General features: G+C 31.3%; 1 protein-coding gene across 6 annotated transcripts in view; it reads right to left on the minus strand.

Annotated features, from left to right (window-relative positions):
* Positions 1-19,746, minus strand: part of LOC121115278 (uncharacterized) — a 467,901-nt gene that overhangs the window by 58,717 nt on the left and 389,438 nt on the right. Inside the window, exon 4 of one of the 6 annotated variants that reach the window (XM_071889004.1) lies at positions 3,859-5,556. The exons of 3 other annotated variants lie outside the window; for them this stretch is intronic. In XM_071889004.1, coding sequence (XP_071745105.1) covers positions 5,528-5,556 — 29 coding nt within the window. In that variant the 3' untranslated portion in view covers positions 3,859-5,527. Of the gene's footprint in view, positions 1-3,858; positions 5,557-19,746 lie in introns of those variants that run through there. 2 more of the 6 variants (XM_071889003.1, XM_071889002.1) reach the window with 2 other exon arrangements.

Here is a 19,746-nt window from a genome sequence, read left to right on the forward strand (position 1 = left end):
AGTAGAGTTTAAACTGTATTTTGGCCCAGTCCTTCACCAATAGAGCTTGAAAGCCGGGGGAGTATTCTGGGATATTAGGAGAGTTCCTTGATACTCATGAAGCGGCTGCGAGAATGTGAGTTTGGCGTCTGATCCAGAATAAAGTAGCAACTTCCTCATCGAGTTCCATAGATATATAGGAAGAGCGAGTTCGGCGTTTGACCCAGAAAAGAGCAATCACTTACTCATTGCGTTTTATGATGACAATGGAGCAGTGAGGTCGGCGTATAAACCAGAACAGAACAACCACTTCCTCATCGCCTAACATAGAGGCAGATGAGCACAGAGGTTACTTGTCTTGCCAAGAAAAGAGTGACAAAATGCAGCAAAAATTATTCATCAATTGTTACGATCTTAATTTCTTAATGTCCAGGGCAACGTCGTGTAAATCCTACTTTATCTTCTTATAAAAAGGGTCCAGAGATACATACCAACACCAACATCCAGTGAGTATAATTATTAAAATTTGATGGCCTTTTTTTTTGTTTTATCTTAAGCTGAATAAGTTTTTATTATTTTTAATTTCTTAATGTACCGTGTAACGCCGAGCAAACCTACTCAAGTAATAATGATATTAAAAATAATTAATCCTGAATATGACCAGCAAGGGCAGCAATAACGGCCTGCAGGCGGAATTTGATGCAAGTACCTTTGATGTAGGGTTCTAACTTGGTAATTCACTGCTCACTGACAGAGTCATAAAAGGCTTCAAGATTTTAGTACAGGATTTTTTTAGCCTGGGACTTTACTTAACATTATATACTAAAATCCAAAAGAGTCATAACTGGTAATTGGGGAGGAATTTTTTTTTATTGAGAATGAATCTGACACGATGCAGGCGTTTTATCAACATTTCTGCAGTCAGGAATGTAACTTTTGGGGTTTGTTGACAACACAAGCCTCTTTGACCCGTCTAGGCATGGCAGGTGCTTGAGACAATTAGGTTAATGGTAATATCTGTCATAGAGAGATCTGGCTGCTCTTAAAAGCTTTGGTTACAGTTTCGGTAGTCATTTTTCTTGGACAACCATTCCTAGACGATTATCGAAGATCATCAACCTTTCCCAGGCAATCCTTTACACGACAGACGTACCTTTAAACCCATATTTGGGAGCAATAACGGATTTTGGGAACATTCGGGTGGAAATACAGAATGCAATCTTTTGTCTTTGTTGTTATTGTAATATGATAATGAACTCGATTTTTTTTATTGAATGTAATAAAATAGAGGAAACTCCTAAATCAAGTTGATGTATTATACGGTGAGTTGTTAATTTTTTAAAATCTTCTTTGCCAAGGCCCAGTATATCAATTTTCAAATTACAACATTAGATAATTAATACATGGTCTATACGTAATAAAAAAAGTAGTTACAGTGTATTACTTTATTATTAATATGTATTCAATCAATAAAGATTTATATAATCTGATTTCTTACATAACATACCTACAGTATATACACATTTCTGTAGTTATTAATGACAAATTTCAAGATAAAATAAATACATAAAAAATATCTGTTATGATAAAAAAAATCTTTAAAAGTAATTTATTATTTGTATTATTTTTTTATAAATAAGATTTGACGATAAAAATCAAATATAATTTAAATACATATCTTTATGTGGGTTGTGGGTAATTAATTGATTAGATAACAAAAAATTTGCCCTTTTCCAACCCTGGGTGACCTTTTTCTACCTTTATTTGAGGAAAAATATCAAGATAACTAAATTTTATAAAACAAATTAGAAATTTATTTGAAATAAAAAGAAATTACAAGAAAAATTAAGTGGGATTTATTTTCATATATATAAAAGAGCCTTGAGGTCCCCTATTGTGGATAGGCCATAATAAAGCAATTTATCTACTTTATTAATCAAGAATTAATTCTTTATAGGTATATTCATACCATATTTATGAAAATCATTCAATATAGAAATAACTAAGTTTCAAATAGTACCAACAGTAATTATTTTATATATTCGAATTTTGGAGCCAAAGAGGAGATAATTTTTTTAGTAGAGTACATAGGAAGTGCGAACTCTATTTAACAACCAACACGATTTAAAAAAATGGATTTTCTTCTAAACCACTAAAATAATTTTAATAAAAACTAATGCCAAATAAAAGCTGAAGCAATTTGTTAAAATTGTTATTGCCTTTAGCGTCAATCATGGCTTTAATTCTACCTCGGAAAAGGAAGTTTGATTGATCCTTCATATCAACTTTGATTTTTTATTACTGGAGGATCTGTCCGTGGGTCACTGAACATCGCTATTGAGTTGTGGTATTGTGAGATTGGAGACCAAACACTGGGTCCAACGAAGTCAAACAAAATTCTGACCACTAGGTCAATTTTGTCTTTGTATGAATCAGAGTCTTGTTTGTATCGATTTTTTCCCCTATAACCCCCCCCCATACCCTTTTTTTTTTTTTTACCAATTAAAGGCTAATTTTTATAGTAGAGTAAAAAGGAAAAGGAAATTGATTTGGGGGTTTGTACAAGCCCTTTACGGAGGTAGTAGGGGCTTTGAAATTGTAAATATTGTTATAATAAACAATGTAAATTATGTGAGAACATAAGGGCGCAAAAATGTTAAAACTTGATTTCAAACAATGTACATGGTCCCTTCAAAAAATCGTGCGAATAAAGGGATTAAATCTTTTATTTTATCAGAATAATAATTAAAAAATAAAGTTAATTTAATTGTTTAAGAGATTTATTCCAAATTTATTTTAATTCAAATTTCTCTTTTATTCCATAATTACTTTACTAATAGAAAAATAGCCTATTGTTGATCAAAGAAAGGAAAGGAAAAGAAGTGTGCACATTCCATGTTTAGACTATTCGATTTATCATCCTACTATAGATAGTGTTAGATCCGTCCCATTTCCCCCTCTTATCTTATCCACTATCAATTAAATATAAATAAGCAAAATATCGGCAAAAATGTTTTCGAAAAATATACCTATAACTAAAGAGTGGTGTTAATTTATGAAAATGAGTAAATTAAATTTTAGCCCAACTTTTTGGATACTACAGCATATTTTGAGCACACTAGCAAAAAAAAATATTTTCCGAGCAAAACCCCTTCTACCCCCAAAAATTACTTCTTGATACATGAATGGGTATTAAAACATTTTCTATGTAACAAGGAGTAACTTACGAAATTCATAAATATTAAATCCTTTTTATCCTTCAAGTAATAGATATATAACATCTTAAGTTTATGAAGTATAGTTTTAAGATAATATAAAAGGTCAAAGGTGAAACTGCAGGTCAACTGCTTATAAATTTGGATTTTATTGTCTTTGCAATTTTTAAGCTGATCTGTTAATTCGATCTTCCGTTGTATTTTAATAAAAAAGTTATGCTTGTAAAGTGTCAGTCTTCAAAGGGGATTTTGACCTCTACAGCCATTTTAAAATGACTTTTTTTAACGACATTCTCTATTTATTAAGGGATTCAGGGAAGTTTCAATTTTGAAGTAATGTTGCCAAATTTTTAGAATTTTAAAATTTGTTGTTGAATTAAAAAAGTTTCATTAAAGTCTCTATTCTCAAGTAATGCATTATCATATTATCCTTATTTTTCCTTTTGAAGAAAATAAAAAATGTACTACAGCGAAATACTTTAACATACTCAAACAATCAAAACCACTGTACTGACCTCCAAATAGAATCAAGTAAGTATCAGAGCTCACGCCTAAATTTTACTTTAAGTGGCTAAAGTAATAGAAATTACTTGTTTGTCGAGTACCAAAAACACATGTATACATAGTTGGACAAAGGAAACTGTTTATGAAGAAAGATATGAAATTTTTTTTTGTCTTAGATAAGAATTCAATATTGCTGAAGGAGGGTATCAAACTTGCAAGCAAATACCATAACGAGTATTTTAATATTCGTAATGTATACTTTTGGATTGATGTAGCTATACATAAATTTGGATGGATATTAGAAATTATTTTTTCTAGAGTGCTTGAAAAATACGCTTGCATCCGAAAAGTTGGGCTAACATTGATTTTGATTTTAACCCTCTACTATACCATATAATATTTGAGTAGCATACCCTCTAAGCCACACACACTCTACTTTAAACTTCAAGTATATTGTCTCTTTCTTAAGAGGTTATGCTGAACAGCTGATAGGACATGTTTAGTAATTATGGCATTTCAGCTGATGTAGTTACCATAAAATACCGATATATACAGGTCCTAAGAGTGTCAAATTTTATTAGGACTGGACTGAGGTCTTTTCAAACCGATTCAACACTATCCATAGCCATTAATATAGAGCAACGAAGTTTTTATTGTGGAGATTGTTATAAACGAGAGGTTATGTCATCTGTTGTTATGGTATTTATTTTATTTTTATGGCTGGAATAATCTTTTAAAAAAAATTATCTACCTCTTTTTTTCTTGATTTTCAAAGAATATATTAGTACTCAATGCTCTATATTCAATCTCACACTTAAAAAAATACTGACAGTTCGAGTTTTGATAAGAATTTTTACAAAAGTGAGATTGCGTTGTATTCTAATATTCTTTTATAGTTGTTTTTATATGGGATGTATCTTCAAAGACAATAAAATGGAAGCAAAAAGATTTCTCATTGTGCAAGTATTCACGTGCCAGAAAACCCTAACTGAAATTGCCAACGACCTCAAAATAAGCCAGATGGCAATATATGTCATGAGCAAGTGATGTGAAACCCAAGGAACAGTTGCTAAAAAATATGAATGAGGTCGTAAACTAAAAGTAAGAACCAAGTCCATGATTAATTGTGTCAAATATCGCCTTGCTAGAAATTCATTCAGGAGGATTCGAAGTATAACCATGAAGGTAAATCTGAGCGAGGTGACGGTCCAAAGGATCATTAAAGATGACTTGGGAGCAAAATTAAGAGTAAGGAGGAAGAAGCATCTCATTACGACGCCCATAAAGGAGAAGAGGTTTTCTAAAGGCAAGTTTCTTTTGAATGTTCCCAAGAACTTGTGGTCTCCCAGCTCCCCAGACCTTAATCATTTGGATTATTCCCAACTAGGCTAAGGTCAAGGGAACTGCCTGCAACAAGCATCACAGGTCTGTGAGATCTTTGAAGTCCACCTTCAAGTCTGCATGGATTGAGTTGTCAGAAGACTACATCCATAAGGTTTGTTCGACCTTCAAAAAGAGAGTGGTGGCCGTTATTGAGGCTCAATGAGGCCATATTTAATAAAAAATGTCGATTTTAATTATAATTAACTAGAAATAAATTTAATTTTTTTCTCATTGTCTTCACAAACTCGTTTTTAATGAAGTTTTCAGTTCAAACTTAAATATGTATATGGTATAATATACCGGGGAGACCAACAATTTTTGCTTATCTATGCATCCTACATATACAGTATACATATTCCTGTTAATGTGAGTCTAACTATAACACTTACTATTTATACTTTTATGCAAAAAATCAATACCAGTCTGAGAATAGAAGAGTAATAATATTATTTGGATGAGAGCTGAATGCACTTACCTAGAAAAATTAAAAAAAGAAGATTATTACATTACATTTATCATAAAATGATTAATTTGTTATAGCTTAAAACGAATAATTGTAATTGATAATAATTAAGTATCTTTACTTTAGTAAATGTTGATAATTCAAATTTTATTGTACATCAAAAGATACATTAGTCTGACTTTTAACTAAAAAAATATATTGTACCATTTGTTACTTCCTTTGGGTTTTATACACCTAAGAGACTGACAATCCCAGTAATATCTTGTGTACATATTTTTTTTCGATCTTGAATACAAATTCTTAAACTATAATAAACTTGCTTAAACTAATTTTTTTGGAATGGTATTTCATTAGTTTCTGTGCTATAAGTAGACTAAATATTTCTTTGTCTTTCTTTGAAAGGACGCAAAGAGCGACTATTACTACATTATCTCGAGCAGGAATCGACACCAGGGCTATTATCGACAACACAGGGTACCTGTGGACGACTGTCTATATGTGGATAAACAAGACTTCGTCAGGCTGCAAGTATCCAATACAATGCCGGCGCACGTCGCCAAAATTGCCCAAGATTGGCTCATAGCAAATGTCCCTAATTTCTTGGACGTCAAGACTGGGTCTCCCAGCTTTGACTACACAAGCTCTTTGGACATATACGCCTAGGGAGAGTTAGAAAACAAGTCTCTTGCTTTGTCCTACTTCTCTGCATAGGCCTTGAAGACCAGCATTGTGTTCAAGGCCCAGAAGACCAGCATTGTGTTCAAGGCCCAGAAGACCAGCATTGTGTTCAAGACCCAGAAGACCAGCATTGTGTTCAGGGCCCAGAAGTTTGATTCTACTCAAGTCAGAAACACCTGTGCCAGCTTTATGTAAAGGATCGAGCGCCTTGGGGGGGGGGCAGCTGACGACAAACAATCTGAGAAAAATGGTATGTCTATGTTTATATTGTTACATAAAGGCTGTAGACCATGACCATGTTACTCTCGTTATTGATCTTGATTAAGTCAACCTTTGTCCGGATTTGTCTGTTAGACCCTGTCAATAAGTACCAAAGAACAAAATATATATTTGAAATTATTTCAAACCCTGTGAAAAAACTGTAAAAACGGTTATTTTACTATTATTTAAATACGTATGCAAGTAAATATGATATTTTCTTGTATTATAACACCATGTAGAAAAACATGACTTAAACTGCACTCGAACATGCATGAATATTTATTTATAGGTACTACAATACATAGTACATTATATCCCAGTATTAAATACCTAAAGAATATTTTTAGATTCTCCATTTTATATATGAATAAGGTTATTCATTCAGCGGTGAAAAAAAAGGTCATAAAATATTTTTATTCATGGGAAGATAAACAAATATTTTCTTAAAAAGCTATAAATAACTGCTTATCAGACAATATAAATAATTCATATAAATGTAGTAATGAATAAATACATATTGCCACACTAGACTCCACGTAGGAGAAAATTTATATTCTCGACTATCTGTTATAGTTCAAACAATTTCTATATCTTTACATGATTCATTTTAAGAGATTAGAAATATAACTTTTTTTTATTTCGATGGATCCACATTCAATGTCCATGATACTAGCAATTCAACTTCAACATCTAGGATATCAGATATGTGCTGCCTTGTGGCTTTTTACTCCCAGAAGATTATTAGATATATACTGTCTATAATATACTATTATAGTAGGTATATGTATATATGTCACGTAGATTAGCAAGTTTTTCTTAGTATAATACGGGTACATACTATCTACTATAATGTAATATTATTATTGTAAGTTATGCAGATAAAAACGCATAACCAAGGATTTCACAAATGGCGGCATATACATACTTTTGTCTTAAAATAAAAGTTGTGCATAATTCTGAGTTACATACTTAAGACCATGTTTAATTCTGAGGAGACCATATTTCTGGGTTCTGGAGGGCAAGTTTGATTTTTCGCTATTAAGTTGATTTTTTTTCATAAAACAAGATCGATTCCCCGCGTCTCAATATTTTTAAGGTGTCGGTTGTAGGTTTGAAAATACACAAAAATTAAATTAAAAATTACTAATATAAAAAAAGGGAATTATGAAGAAGATGAGCGAGTTTGTTAGTATGTATTAATAAAATAATTCGAATTAAAATCTATAATACGGGTACATTCTACTGTACTATAATATTGTATTATATTAAATTTATGTATCTTTAATAAGTACGAATTATAGGGAATTTGTAATATGATTAGCGAGTTTGTCTTAGTATGTATTAATAAAATAATTTGAAATAAAATCTATAATATAGATACATGCTAGTACTTTGTAAAACTCTAAAGATGTGTATGCTTCCAGTAGAACAAATGTACATTGATGTGATTATAAATAATTTTCTTTCGTCATTTAATCATGAGCAAATTAATTTAAATGTGTGTACCATTACTTGTTACCTTTTCCGAACTTGATTATGTACAAATGTATGATCAAAGTAACTACTTAAGTATATAACAAAAGTACATACATTTATCGTTGCCTATTTTTTATGAGTCAAGAGAGTTTTGGGATATTCAATTACATAGGGCAGACTCATTTTATACACATGAATTTAAGCCAAAAAAGAATTCATCTATGAGTAAAAAAAATCCCGTAATTATTATGATTTTTTTAAAGTTTCTTTTCTTTTTATGTTTATCTCATTGGCAATCAAAACAGTGCTTACATAACGGTCGGATTTTACGGATTTTTATTATTTTATCCACATTTTTGACAATAGGCATGCCAGAGCACTTTTGACATCAAAATTACTGAAACAGAATTGGCAAGAACAAAATTTCATCTCACTGGCTATTACATTATTACGACAATAAATATTATTCATATTTTCAGCAGCCTGACTTGTGGTTTACCAATTGTAGAAGAAAAACTATAAATATGGCGTATTTCCACTCTACTGGTGTCCATATTTTGGCGACCGGTCAAACAATACTGAGTCAAACAATCACAAAAAGTAAAAGAAATGTTTTATTACAAAATTTTATCTTTCTAACACCATCTAGAATAAAATGACCCCTCTTATACAATGAGAAATACACATTATTGTAGCTATCTATTGGAAAAATAATGGATTTCTTGTGAAACCACCTCAATTATATAGGTTCCAATAATATTATTTGTGGCAATTAGGATGTAGAGGGGTAAACACGGGGTTTGACATGGTTTCATTTAAGAGGCGAGATTAAAAAGTTTTTTTGAGAAATACATTCAGTCTCTATAATGTGTTGGAGTTGTGAGAAACGTGCGTTTGCCATAGATAGTTAATATTCCCAAAATACATTTGATTAAAAAAAAGGAAAAACTAATACTAGTTAAAAAATAATAATAAGTATTTATGAAAATCTAACTAAACAAATAATAACATTAAAAAAGAGCTAATATTATTGCCATCAGATTTAGTGTCATGTAAGAATTACTAATTAGTGCAGATTGTTTCAATCAAGCAATAGGAACCCGGGTTTTCCCGGAACAACCAAATTTTTTACTATCTTTGCAAAACCATTAATAACTAATTGTTTAATCAACTAATCATCGACATTTAAAAAAATAAGATATATTGCAAACTAAGTTTTGCATCTCTTTGTTGTTAAAAACTATCCCTCTGACTCTTTTATTGAAAATTCTTAATGATAATAAAAAAAGACTAGATTTTAAAATACCACAGTTGGTTTTATTCGGTGTTTGGAAAATAAGATGGTTGACGTCATCTATTTAATATGATTTACAATACTATGTAAGACAAAATTTTAAATATATAACATCATTATGTAAGCAAAATAAAGCTTTTTTGATTTATAAAACTTGTGTTATTGCCTTTTAGATAAAAGAAGTTATGTTAATGCATCTTTTAAATAAACATTTTAGCATAACATTTGATTCCAACGGGTCCAAATTTAATTGAGGGCTTTATAATGCAACTTTTAAAAAAATTTATAGAATGTTAATATCATGATAATCAGAGAAGAAGCAGAAAAATTGAGAGCTAATAAAGAAATACCGTTTACTTTTTATAATAGTAGAATAACACCTTCATATTCATTTAGTGTCCGACAGTTGTTTAACAACGCACTTTGAGCACATGAGCAGGGAGGACGTTGTTTGCTGTTTTGGGCGTTAGTAAATGACACCAAACAGCCATATACCGGGCCGTGCAAAATGATTTACCGAGGGTGTAAATATACTGTTAAGAGATTTGGTGGCAACCAATCTGATTGTTTCGTATTGTTACTGTTAAAATAAACAAAAAATCCTTCCTGTGAGAGTGTAACAACTTCCACACGTGAGACCATGCCCAATCAGGAAACAGAGAGGATCGAAATTACAGCCCTCCTCCGAGAGGGAGTGCCTCATAACAACATTAAAGAACAGGTTGGGGCCTCGTTGAAGCCAATTTACAACGTTTCCAATCCCTTGGAGGCTGGGAGTGATCTCAAGCATTCCCCTGGGGCTGGCAGGAAGCCCACTGTCTCAACAAGGCAAGTAAATGCAGTGTTCAAGAGGACTTCCAACGGGTCCATTGCCGACATGTTCAGAAAGATGGGAACGTCGAGATCAACTATTTCAAGGGCATTGAAAAGGGCTGGAGGAAAGTCCCTGAGGCGTACTGAACGCCCTCTGCTAACTGAACGTCAACGAGAAGTCAGACTTGAGCGTGCCAGAAAATCTTGAATGATATCAAGAGCTCATCTGGACGCATCATCATTTTTTCAAATGAGAAAACTTTTACGGTCGATCCTATTTTCAACAGGCAAAATGACCGTGTTGTGAGCTTTGGAGATGTGCAAGATAAGCACCGCTATGTGGCAACAACAAAGCACCCTGCTTCGGTAATGATGTTGTGTGTCGTGGCCTCCAACGGGAAGACCATGAAGCCAAGGTCCTTCCGTGGATCAAATCAATAGTCGGCAACTCTCCTTCGGAGCACCCGCCCACGCTTCCAAGAAAGCTCAGGAGTGGCTCAAGGACAACATGAACTTTTGACCCAAGGACTACTGGCCCCATCAGAGCCCAGATATGAACCCACTAGATTTCTGTATCTAGGGCACGTGGAGACTGACGTGTGTCATTGAGTCAAATGGTGTCTACATTGATTAAATTTGATCACAAACTATTTTATTATTCTAAAAATGTATGAATAATTGTTTCTCAAGTCATTCGAAATGTCATTATTGTCCGCGATATGTTCTGAACAAAAATCGGTAAATAATTTTGCACGGCCCGGTATTTACTCTACAATCTGGGAAAAGTCAAAGTGTCCTTGTTGCGATCTGCATCAAGTGAGACAATATTGAGATTGAAAACTGCTTACACAAGTCCTTTATCTGGAACGTTGGAATGAGCTGGAAGAGTGTGGAGGTTGACTGTAAAATAAAACGTTGACCTAGTTGTCATATTTTTTTTTTTTTACTTTCTTGGCCAGTGTTTGGTCTCTAGGCTCACAAGTCCTCAATTCATGGACTTTTTTAGTGTGGAACACAGTTGAGTGACACACTAACAGATCCTCCTGTACACAAAAACAGGCCAATGTCCAGGATAGGAGGAATTTCAGAATCCGCTAAAAGATTTGTTTCGAGTCGAATCTTTTACTGACACCAAAAGCGATTATACTGAATAATTTAAAAATAATCGGTGCTGGTTCATTTGGGATTGATTTTTACCAAAATTGGATAATTATTATAGGAGAAAATTCATTTCTAAAAAAAAACTGCGATGATATCAGCTGTCGATGAATTGGGATTAAACTGTGCTGAAAAAGTGACATAGTTTGTATATTTCACATATATTTTGAACTAAATAGATCACAAGGAATGAAAAAATAATTTTTTCATATGAGATGATCATGAACTCAAAATTATAATGTTCATAGAATCAGTGAGAAAAAAAAGTTGATTGAACACAAACAAATATTCCTTATCCTGAATAATTAATCAAGTGTATAGAGTCGTCTCTTTGATTCTTTAACTATAAATGAAGTGCTTCTAGGAGATGTGTTCTTTGATGTTCATCTAATTATGATTATATATCCCATTTCAACTTTGTAATTAAGAGTGCATATATTAATTTAGTTAGTATAATATGATGCATTTAATATTTTATAAAAAGACAAATTGTGTGATCATTTTTTTTATCCACTATTTTCTTTGAAACTAAAATTTGCAACCGTCAACCCTTTGTTACTAAACATCCTTTTTATAATGTTGTTAGTGTACTGTTTAAAAAAATTAACCCCAAAATAAAACATATTTAATTATATGATAAACAGTTGAAAAGTTATAAAAAATACAACATGTAAATTATGTATCATTTTTTAACTATTCCATCCTTTTTAAAATCATAAATATAAAATAGATTGCTTCGAGAAAAAATAATTTAAAAAAAAAATTATCAACAATATGAGTTTGGGGGTTCAATAAGATATAATTTGTCATTTTTTATAGTAAAAATATCAAAATTTATTTTTCATATAAATTTCTGACAATTTGTGAAGGCGAATTTTGGTAATCTAATTAGATTTCATAAGTTTTTGATGAAATTGCATCTATTATACATTTGCAATAATATCCTACATTGTATTAAAATAATTTATGTGTGACGTACATCCCGCTTAGAATAACAACAATACAAACGCATTTATTTCAAAAACAGAGACAGATACATACTTTAGACATAGAATGAAAGTTGTTTAAAATTTAAAGTTACCTACGTACGGCTATGTTTAACTCAGATCAGACCAAGTTCATAGGTTCTAGAGGGCTAGGCTATTAAGGTAATTTTTTTCATACAACAAGATCGATTCCCCGTGTCTCAAACTTTTTTAAGGTATGGGTTGTCGTATTAAAAATTGTGGAAAATAATATGACCTTGATATTCAATCCCTTTTTTTTTAGTTTAGTCTAGTCTTCGGACCGGTCCTTCGGAATATTGGTACTAGAACTGATGAAATAAAAGAAGAAATAAAGTTTTGTGACGTCATCAAGTTAATAATATCTTTATAAGGTTTTAGGACTGAACTGGACTGGACCGAGAGTAAACTGGACGGCACTGGCGTTTTCAGTTTTCAATAAGGATCGACACAACATTACTTAAACCCTACTGTCTATCAAAAATATAACACTCCATTCCTAGTTTCAATAAATATAACTGACCTTATAATGTATTTTTTTATTGGCCTTGATTGGCACGCATTTAAACATTTACAATCTTATTGTAATATAACACAATATACTCGAAAAATAATTCGTAAAAACATGTTGACAAACGAAAATTAAAAAGACCATTATAAAATATGGCACAGTCAAGATTATTTTAAAATAAATAATTAAGAAATAACATCAATTGGACGATGAACTAAAAAGATAAAAGAAGTTTAATTCATCAATAGAATATTCGCATAAAGATAAGCAATATGTGAAATTCCAAAGAGATTGTGTTATTTTACTGTCCGTCATTTATAGACTATATATTGCGTTTTATTTATAATTACATCAACTCTCTCATTATTTGAAGTGAAGAAGAAATCTTTTTACCCAGTTGTTTATTGAATAATGTACTAACCATTTTAATAAAGCCCTAATAAATTTTAAATAAAGATTTAAAATCCCACAAAATATGATCGGTTGTCTCTTTTGAACATTTTCCTTTCGTCATTAAAATACTAAGAAGCAATCTCGAAAGATATAATTGGCCCTATAATGTATTAAAAATATGACATTATATAGTATCAATATGGACCGGGTCTAGAAAAAGTACTGAGACCTAGCTCTAAGTAGTAATTAAAATGCTAATAATTGATGAGGATGATGTTGTACTTTGAAATTTTTACTTTTTAACATTTTTTACTATAACTATGCATATTAATTATGAATCTTGCCACCATCAGCCTCAATGAAAGTCCTCAACCAATCCCGGAACCCCTTGCATACATGGACAACGTAGTCTTTTTTCATGATCATCCACTGCTGGTTAATGGAGGTCTTCATGGTCAATATTTGGGTGGCGGACTTTGTATCCCTTCTTCTCAATTTGCCACCAAATGGAGTAATCCAGTGGTTTCAGAGCTGGGCTCTGTGAGGGCAAAGGTTCTTAGACCAAAGGTTCATGTTGCTATCCATCCACTCCTGTTTAATATTAGTAGTATGGGTTGGAGCCCGTCCTACTAAAATACGTACGTGACATTGTTGGACTTCTTCATGATCTTGGTGATCTATGGGACTGTATTTTCCTTCAACATAATCCAGTAGTCAGCTGCGGGTAGCCTGTATCCAACAGAAAACCAAATTGGAGGCATTTTTCTACAGTTGATTCCGCAACCCAAGATTATCCTGGAGGCCGGAGGATTGCTCATTGTGACTGACATGATGCTGTTGTCAGCCTTACCAAAGTATACTACCACCCGATCATTTTGCTTGTTGTAGACGGGCTCAATGGTGAAGGTCTTTTCATCAGAGAAAAAAACTACCCGGTTGCTGTTGTACTTCCGATAATTCAAGGATTATTGACACGGTTTTTGACGTTGAGATAGGAGAGACCTCTCAATTCTCCTCAGCGACCATCCTCCAGCCTTTTGGATGGCCTAGCTCAAGGTAGAGTGATGCACATTCTTCTTCTTGGTGTACTATGACATCTTCATCGTTAGGTTTAATTTGGTGGGTCTTCCACTCATGGGTATGGCCTTAAGGTTGTCCCGATAAACCAAACAATTTTTGATCCAACAAACTGTGACCTTGCTGACGTTTAAGCCTTCATGATGTCCGAGATGGTCCTCCCAGCCCGGATTAAATTGCCTCTGATGGCTCTTCTTACCTCTATCGCGACATATAACATATCAATTGTCACCAACATGAACGGCAATCAAGGGCTAAGAATCTCATCTATTCAAATATAATCGGAACTTAAAGATTTAATCAACAGCACCTTTTCAAATGGTATTTTTAGAAGGTCCCATTACTTTTTCTACACCAAATAGGTATAAGTGATGGACTCAAAGTAAAATTGAGGAACGACAACCACGTAATTCCTACCAATGCTTGATAGGAGTAGGACTCATGTTTATTTTCTATCTATTATAGCTGCTTGCAGCTGATCTTATTAAATGTCATAGAAGCTAAGGTAGACTTTCTTCAAATTGTAAGACTTACCATCGTAATTATTCATTTATTTTTTTGTATACAACGAAAGTACTTACGATTTACAACCCTATACATATGTATGTAGATAGTTACACTTTCTCTCAAAGTACGTTTCCTGCAGTGAAATATAATTATTTCAAGCTCAAATATACTACAACATATTTAAGTATAAAGTTCATGAATACGTTCTTTAATTTAATCATCGCTGCCATTATTATACAGAATACATACAGCCCCTTAAAAAAAACAAAAAAAAACTTGTTAACTAAGAAGTTTCAAAAACTTAGAAAACATATTATTTTTTATCATAAAAATACCAACACTTATTAGGTGACATTGTATTAGGATTAAACAGTTTTGTCTTGCAAGAAAAATTACTGCCTCAATAAATTTTTGATAATCAGAGGTGTATTAAATATGTCCTAAAAAACAGAGTAGCTTTTTCCTGTTTTCTGTCCACCAACAATTTTTTTTTTCGATTCCATCTTAAGTTATTTTTTTCTAGACGGATTTTTCGGTACATAATGATGTCTTAGACAGTGGATAGATATTTTCCAGTCTCACATTTTGAACCGATAGTAATTGGTCTTGGTTGATATACTGATTTTTTTAGGCCTCACTTTATGGACCGATTTTTTCTTCAGTTTTGCTCATTGGATCGATTTTCTTTCTTCCTCATATTTTATACAAGATTGAATTTCTTTTTTTTTCCTAAATCAACCGTCATTGATATTTTCATCATATTAGACAAACATCTTATATAGATTCTAAATATTTGGATAACTTCATAATTACAGTTAAAAACAGGATTAAAATACTGGTGATACAATAGTCAAAATGTTTGAGTCTACTCGGTGCTTGGTGGTCGTCAGAAACGCGATATATAAATTTGAGCTTATGTCTCAGCCAAAAAATAATTTAGGTATAACTATTAACTATTTTAAAACCCCAATGGGCCAGGAGGTAGAGTGGACACTGCATTATAAATTGTATTTTGATTCCTCGATAATATAAATACTTCATAAAAATGTAGGAAAAAAAATCACAAGAATATAGTGAAATTTAATTAAATGAGTATTTATAAGAAATTTTTTATTTTATGGTAAGGGGAGGGGAGTTTGGCCGGAAATTAAAACTATTTTTTCTAAAGTGCAAAAAATATACTTTTGCATCCTAAAAATAAGGTTAAAATTGAATTTAATTTTACCAGCCACCAGCTTGAAGAACTGTTTGAATCCTCAACATCCCTTTCCTGATGCACTTCATCTTTCTAAATTATACAATTGTACGAATAGTTAGTAAATAAAATGTAACTAAAAATGATCTCAAATCTTTGATATTGTAATAATATTCTAACAAGTAACCGAATAAACTTGAATCCTCTAATCTAAAATTAGCCAAACCCCATCTATTATAAAATAAATAATTGCAATTATACTTTTAACTGAAAAAAAAACAATTATATCCTAAATAAATAAATTTCAATATTATAAAATTATTAGGACAATTAAAAGGACCATCTGGAGATCATCATGTATGTACTAAATATTAACACTCCATGATTAAAAATTAAGAATAAATGATAAGTATGAGTCCAGAGCGTCGAATTCAAAAATACTTTGTAATTTACAACAAAATATTAAAACTTCAATATTTTCTTCCATTGCAGAAAAGATCAGCCGGGTACCAATTAGCATATTAATTTTATTTTTATGAAAAGTTTGCAAATGAATTCTTGATAGATGTTACCGTTGCCTTTATTTAGGAGGAGAAAGTAATTATTTCAAATAGAAATAATGATTTTGTCGTTTGTCCAATCCAATCCTCATTCAAATCGATAAAAACTCTTCACTTTCTTCTTTGATCGTTCCTTAATCACTAAGGAAACCTATTCCGAGGTTTGCACACCTTTTACATTAGCATCTAAGTGAAGATGATGAGAGTCACTCGAAATCCACCTTGGAACTCTTTCTGAAGAAATAGGAAAACTGAGACTAGGAGACGAATAGAGGGATTCTTCTTAGCAAACGAACGTTCTTCATGAATACATGAGATAGATTCCCAAATATGATGTCGTTTGGTCGTATAATCAATCAAATCACTACCCATGACCATAATCTCATACAATCAATGATTTTTTTTTTTAACCACGTAGAAATATTAAAGTGGATTGTTAATACCAGCCTATGTGTTACCAGAAAATGCGTGAACTCTCCATGTATATAGTGCTTGCTCGCTGGATGGATATAACGAAGAGCGACGAAAAGCTTCCTTAAAGTCCCGGCGAAAAATCATAATTAAACTTCCATTGATCTTAACTGATTAAGTAATGTATTTGTTTTTCCATGACATAACGGTAGTAATGGCCTTATAACTATATGGTTTGACCTTGAGAGTAAATTACACTAATTCGAACAGTGTACCGATGAAACTGTCCTAATTTTATCGGTATCTTTCTTGTATCTAATTTCCTTATGTTTTTCTTTTTTTTTTCTTGAAGAAGAAGAAAATACTTAAAATTATTTAAAAAAAGGAGAGGCTTTGTCAAAAAGTCCTCAAAATATAGAAGGAGCTATTGCAGTAAAGGTGGAATCGAGGATAATAATAAGAAAAGGGAGAAATTATGCGTTCTAAATGAGTGCGTAAACACTTCAGTGAACCTACCTCTAGGCTGAGTAACGAGTGTTCAAGCGAGTAACGAGTGTTCAAGCGAGTAACGAATATTCAAGCGAGTGAATAATAAAGCTCGTAATTCCTCAAGTGTCTTTTTTAGAAACTCGAAAATACTTATGCAACGAAATTCAGCTCGCGGCACTATAAATATTATTTACATTAAATTAAGGAAGGCGATTTATTTTATAAATTGTAATATTTAGAAATTTATAGGAAAATATTATTTTTTTAACTATTATTTGAAAATATTAAAGAATACAAATGGGCATCGGGATTTTATTAAAATCATCCCATCATTCTTATAAATTATAAAAAGAAGGCGTTTAAATTAAGATGTCATATTTAAAATCATTGCATGTTTTTCCAACAATATTTTACAGCCAAAGGTTGCGTGACTTTTTATCAAAACAATGTTCCGTTATATCTATTACTTTACTTTCTTTATAAATTAAAAGAATATGTATTATAATTTTCTACTATTATATAAATGTAGTATGTCTATACTTTTTACATAAATTGAGTGTGAATCACATTTTTATTCGTCGCAAAACTATTGTCAATTTCTATCAACAAATTAATCTTATTTACCCTTTAAAAAGGCCCTGTCATGGATATATCGGGGCCAATATGAGTCAATTAAATCAAATAAAGGTTTCAATGTATTATTAAAACTTTTGAGTATCTTAAAGAATCCCTCAAATTTGATTGTAAAGACTAAAATTTACTCAAATATGTCTATGAAATATTGTCTTGTATGTGTATATGAAGTTGATTTGCTCCTTGTCTGGATTTTTGTTCAATAATATAATTATAATTTCATAGTTCATAATTATTTATTATAGATTATACTACAATCCTTTTCAAAATGTTATAAATACGATTTGAATTACGTAAATCTCTTAAAAGCCACACAATACTATAATATGTGTTGAGTAGCTTCAATATATATTTTATCGAATTACATGATTTCATTTTAATTAAAAATAAGTTTATTTTACGATGACTCAAATTAGTGCAAATAGGTACAATTAATTTTACTACATGATTCATTTATTTGCTTTTGATATAGTCTTTAATCATTGTTCAAAGAAAGATAAGCAAAATGTGAATCACACACATACAACATAACCTTATCAGATTGATATAGGTATTCAATGGACACAGTGTATTGATTCTTTACGATAGGGAGGAAAAATAGTTAGTCATTCCATTTAAATAAAGTCTTCCTTTTTATACAGTAAATATTTAACATATGAAATTAATCAGGAAACTGTCGAGATTGCTTAATTTTGTTATGTAATATTATTAATCATTTTTATTATTTGTTCCAATCTTAGTGAACACAAATGGATATAAAATATTTATGCTCAAACCTTCACATAAATACAATGTTTACGCCAAAATAACACAGACCAAATTGTGAGGAAACTCTTCATTTGAATTCCATTCAAGCATATAGATTATAGACATACAATTATTTGTATCGAAGATATCAAATAGTACCAAAATTAAATACATTCCCAATATTTATTAAGAAATTTAACAAAATAAAATACTTAGGATGCGTGACAATATATTACAATATTATTCCGGGTACGAAAATTGAATCAGTAATATATCTATCAATTAATCAATTTATTTGAATGTGAAGCATCTATAAACTTGTTTTAATCCCCTTACATCTATTTTTTTAAATAATATTAGGATATATTACTGTTGAAAAACACATTAAGAGTTTTAAAAACATCAAGAAATATTATTGTAATCGATATTTAATACAATCTAACTAGCTTATTTTATGAAAATTCCGTAATAAATATTAAAAACAAAATTGACCAAAAGTAAATCAAAATCGACCTTTTTCAATGCAGTTTTTTTAAAATTAAATTGTGAGGTCTATTTTAATACTTCAGTTAGGATATAAGCACTTGAAAAATATATTAGTTTCTAAGTAAGGCCCTTCATTTTACTCGATTTTTAATGGTTATATGCAATTTTTATTTATTGTAATTAAAATATAAAAAATAATTCATTTTTCAAATGCTGAATTTCAATTTGTTATTTACTTTGATTTTCATGTATATAGATCTTGGATGTCAAAATATGGCACTGAATCGTATCTTTACTCTAAATATTTGATTTTTTTTAGAACGCTTTGAAGGCCAAACGTACATTCCTCGCAAGTTTTAATGTTCATATTTGTGTTCTTTGGCTTAAAAATAACAATTAAAAATGGGAGTTTCAGCCTACAGGCACCACAACACCCTTCATTTATCTACTAATTCTAAGAGTTCTAATATCTGGAGCTGAGCAAAGCTCAACTTAATTTTAGGGGAAAG

The sequence above is a fragment of the Lepeophtheirus salmonis genome, chromosome 1, assembly GCF_016086655.4.
Source record: "Lepeophtheirus salmonis chromosome 1, UVic_Lsal_1.4, whole genome shotgun sequence".
Lineage (NCBI taxonomy): Eukaryota > Metazoa > Arthropoda > Copepoda > Siphonostomatoida > Caligidae > Lepeophtheirus > Lepeophtheirus salmonis.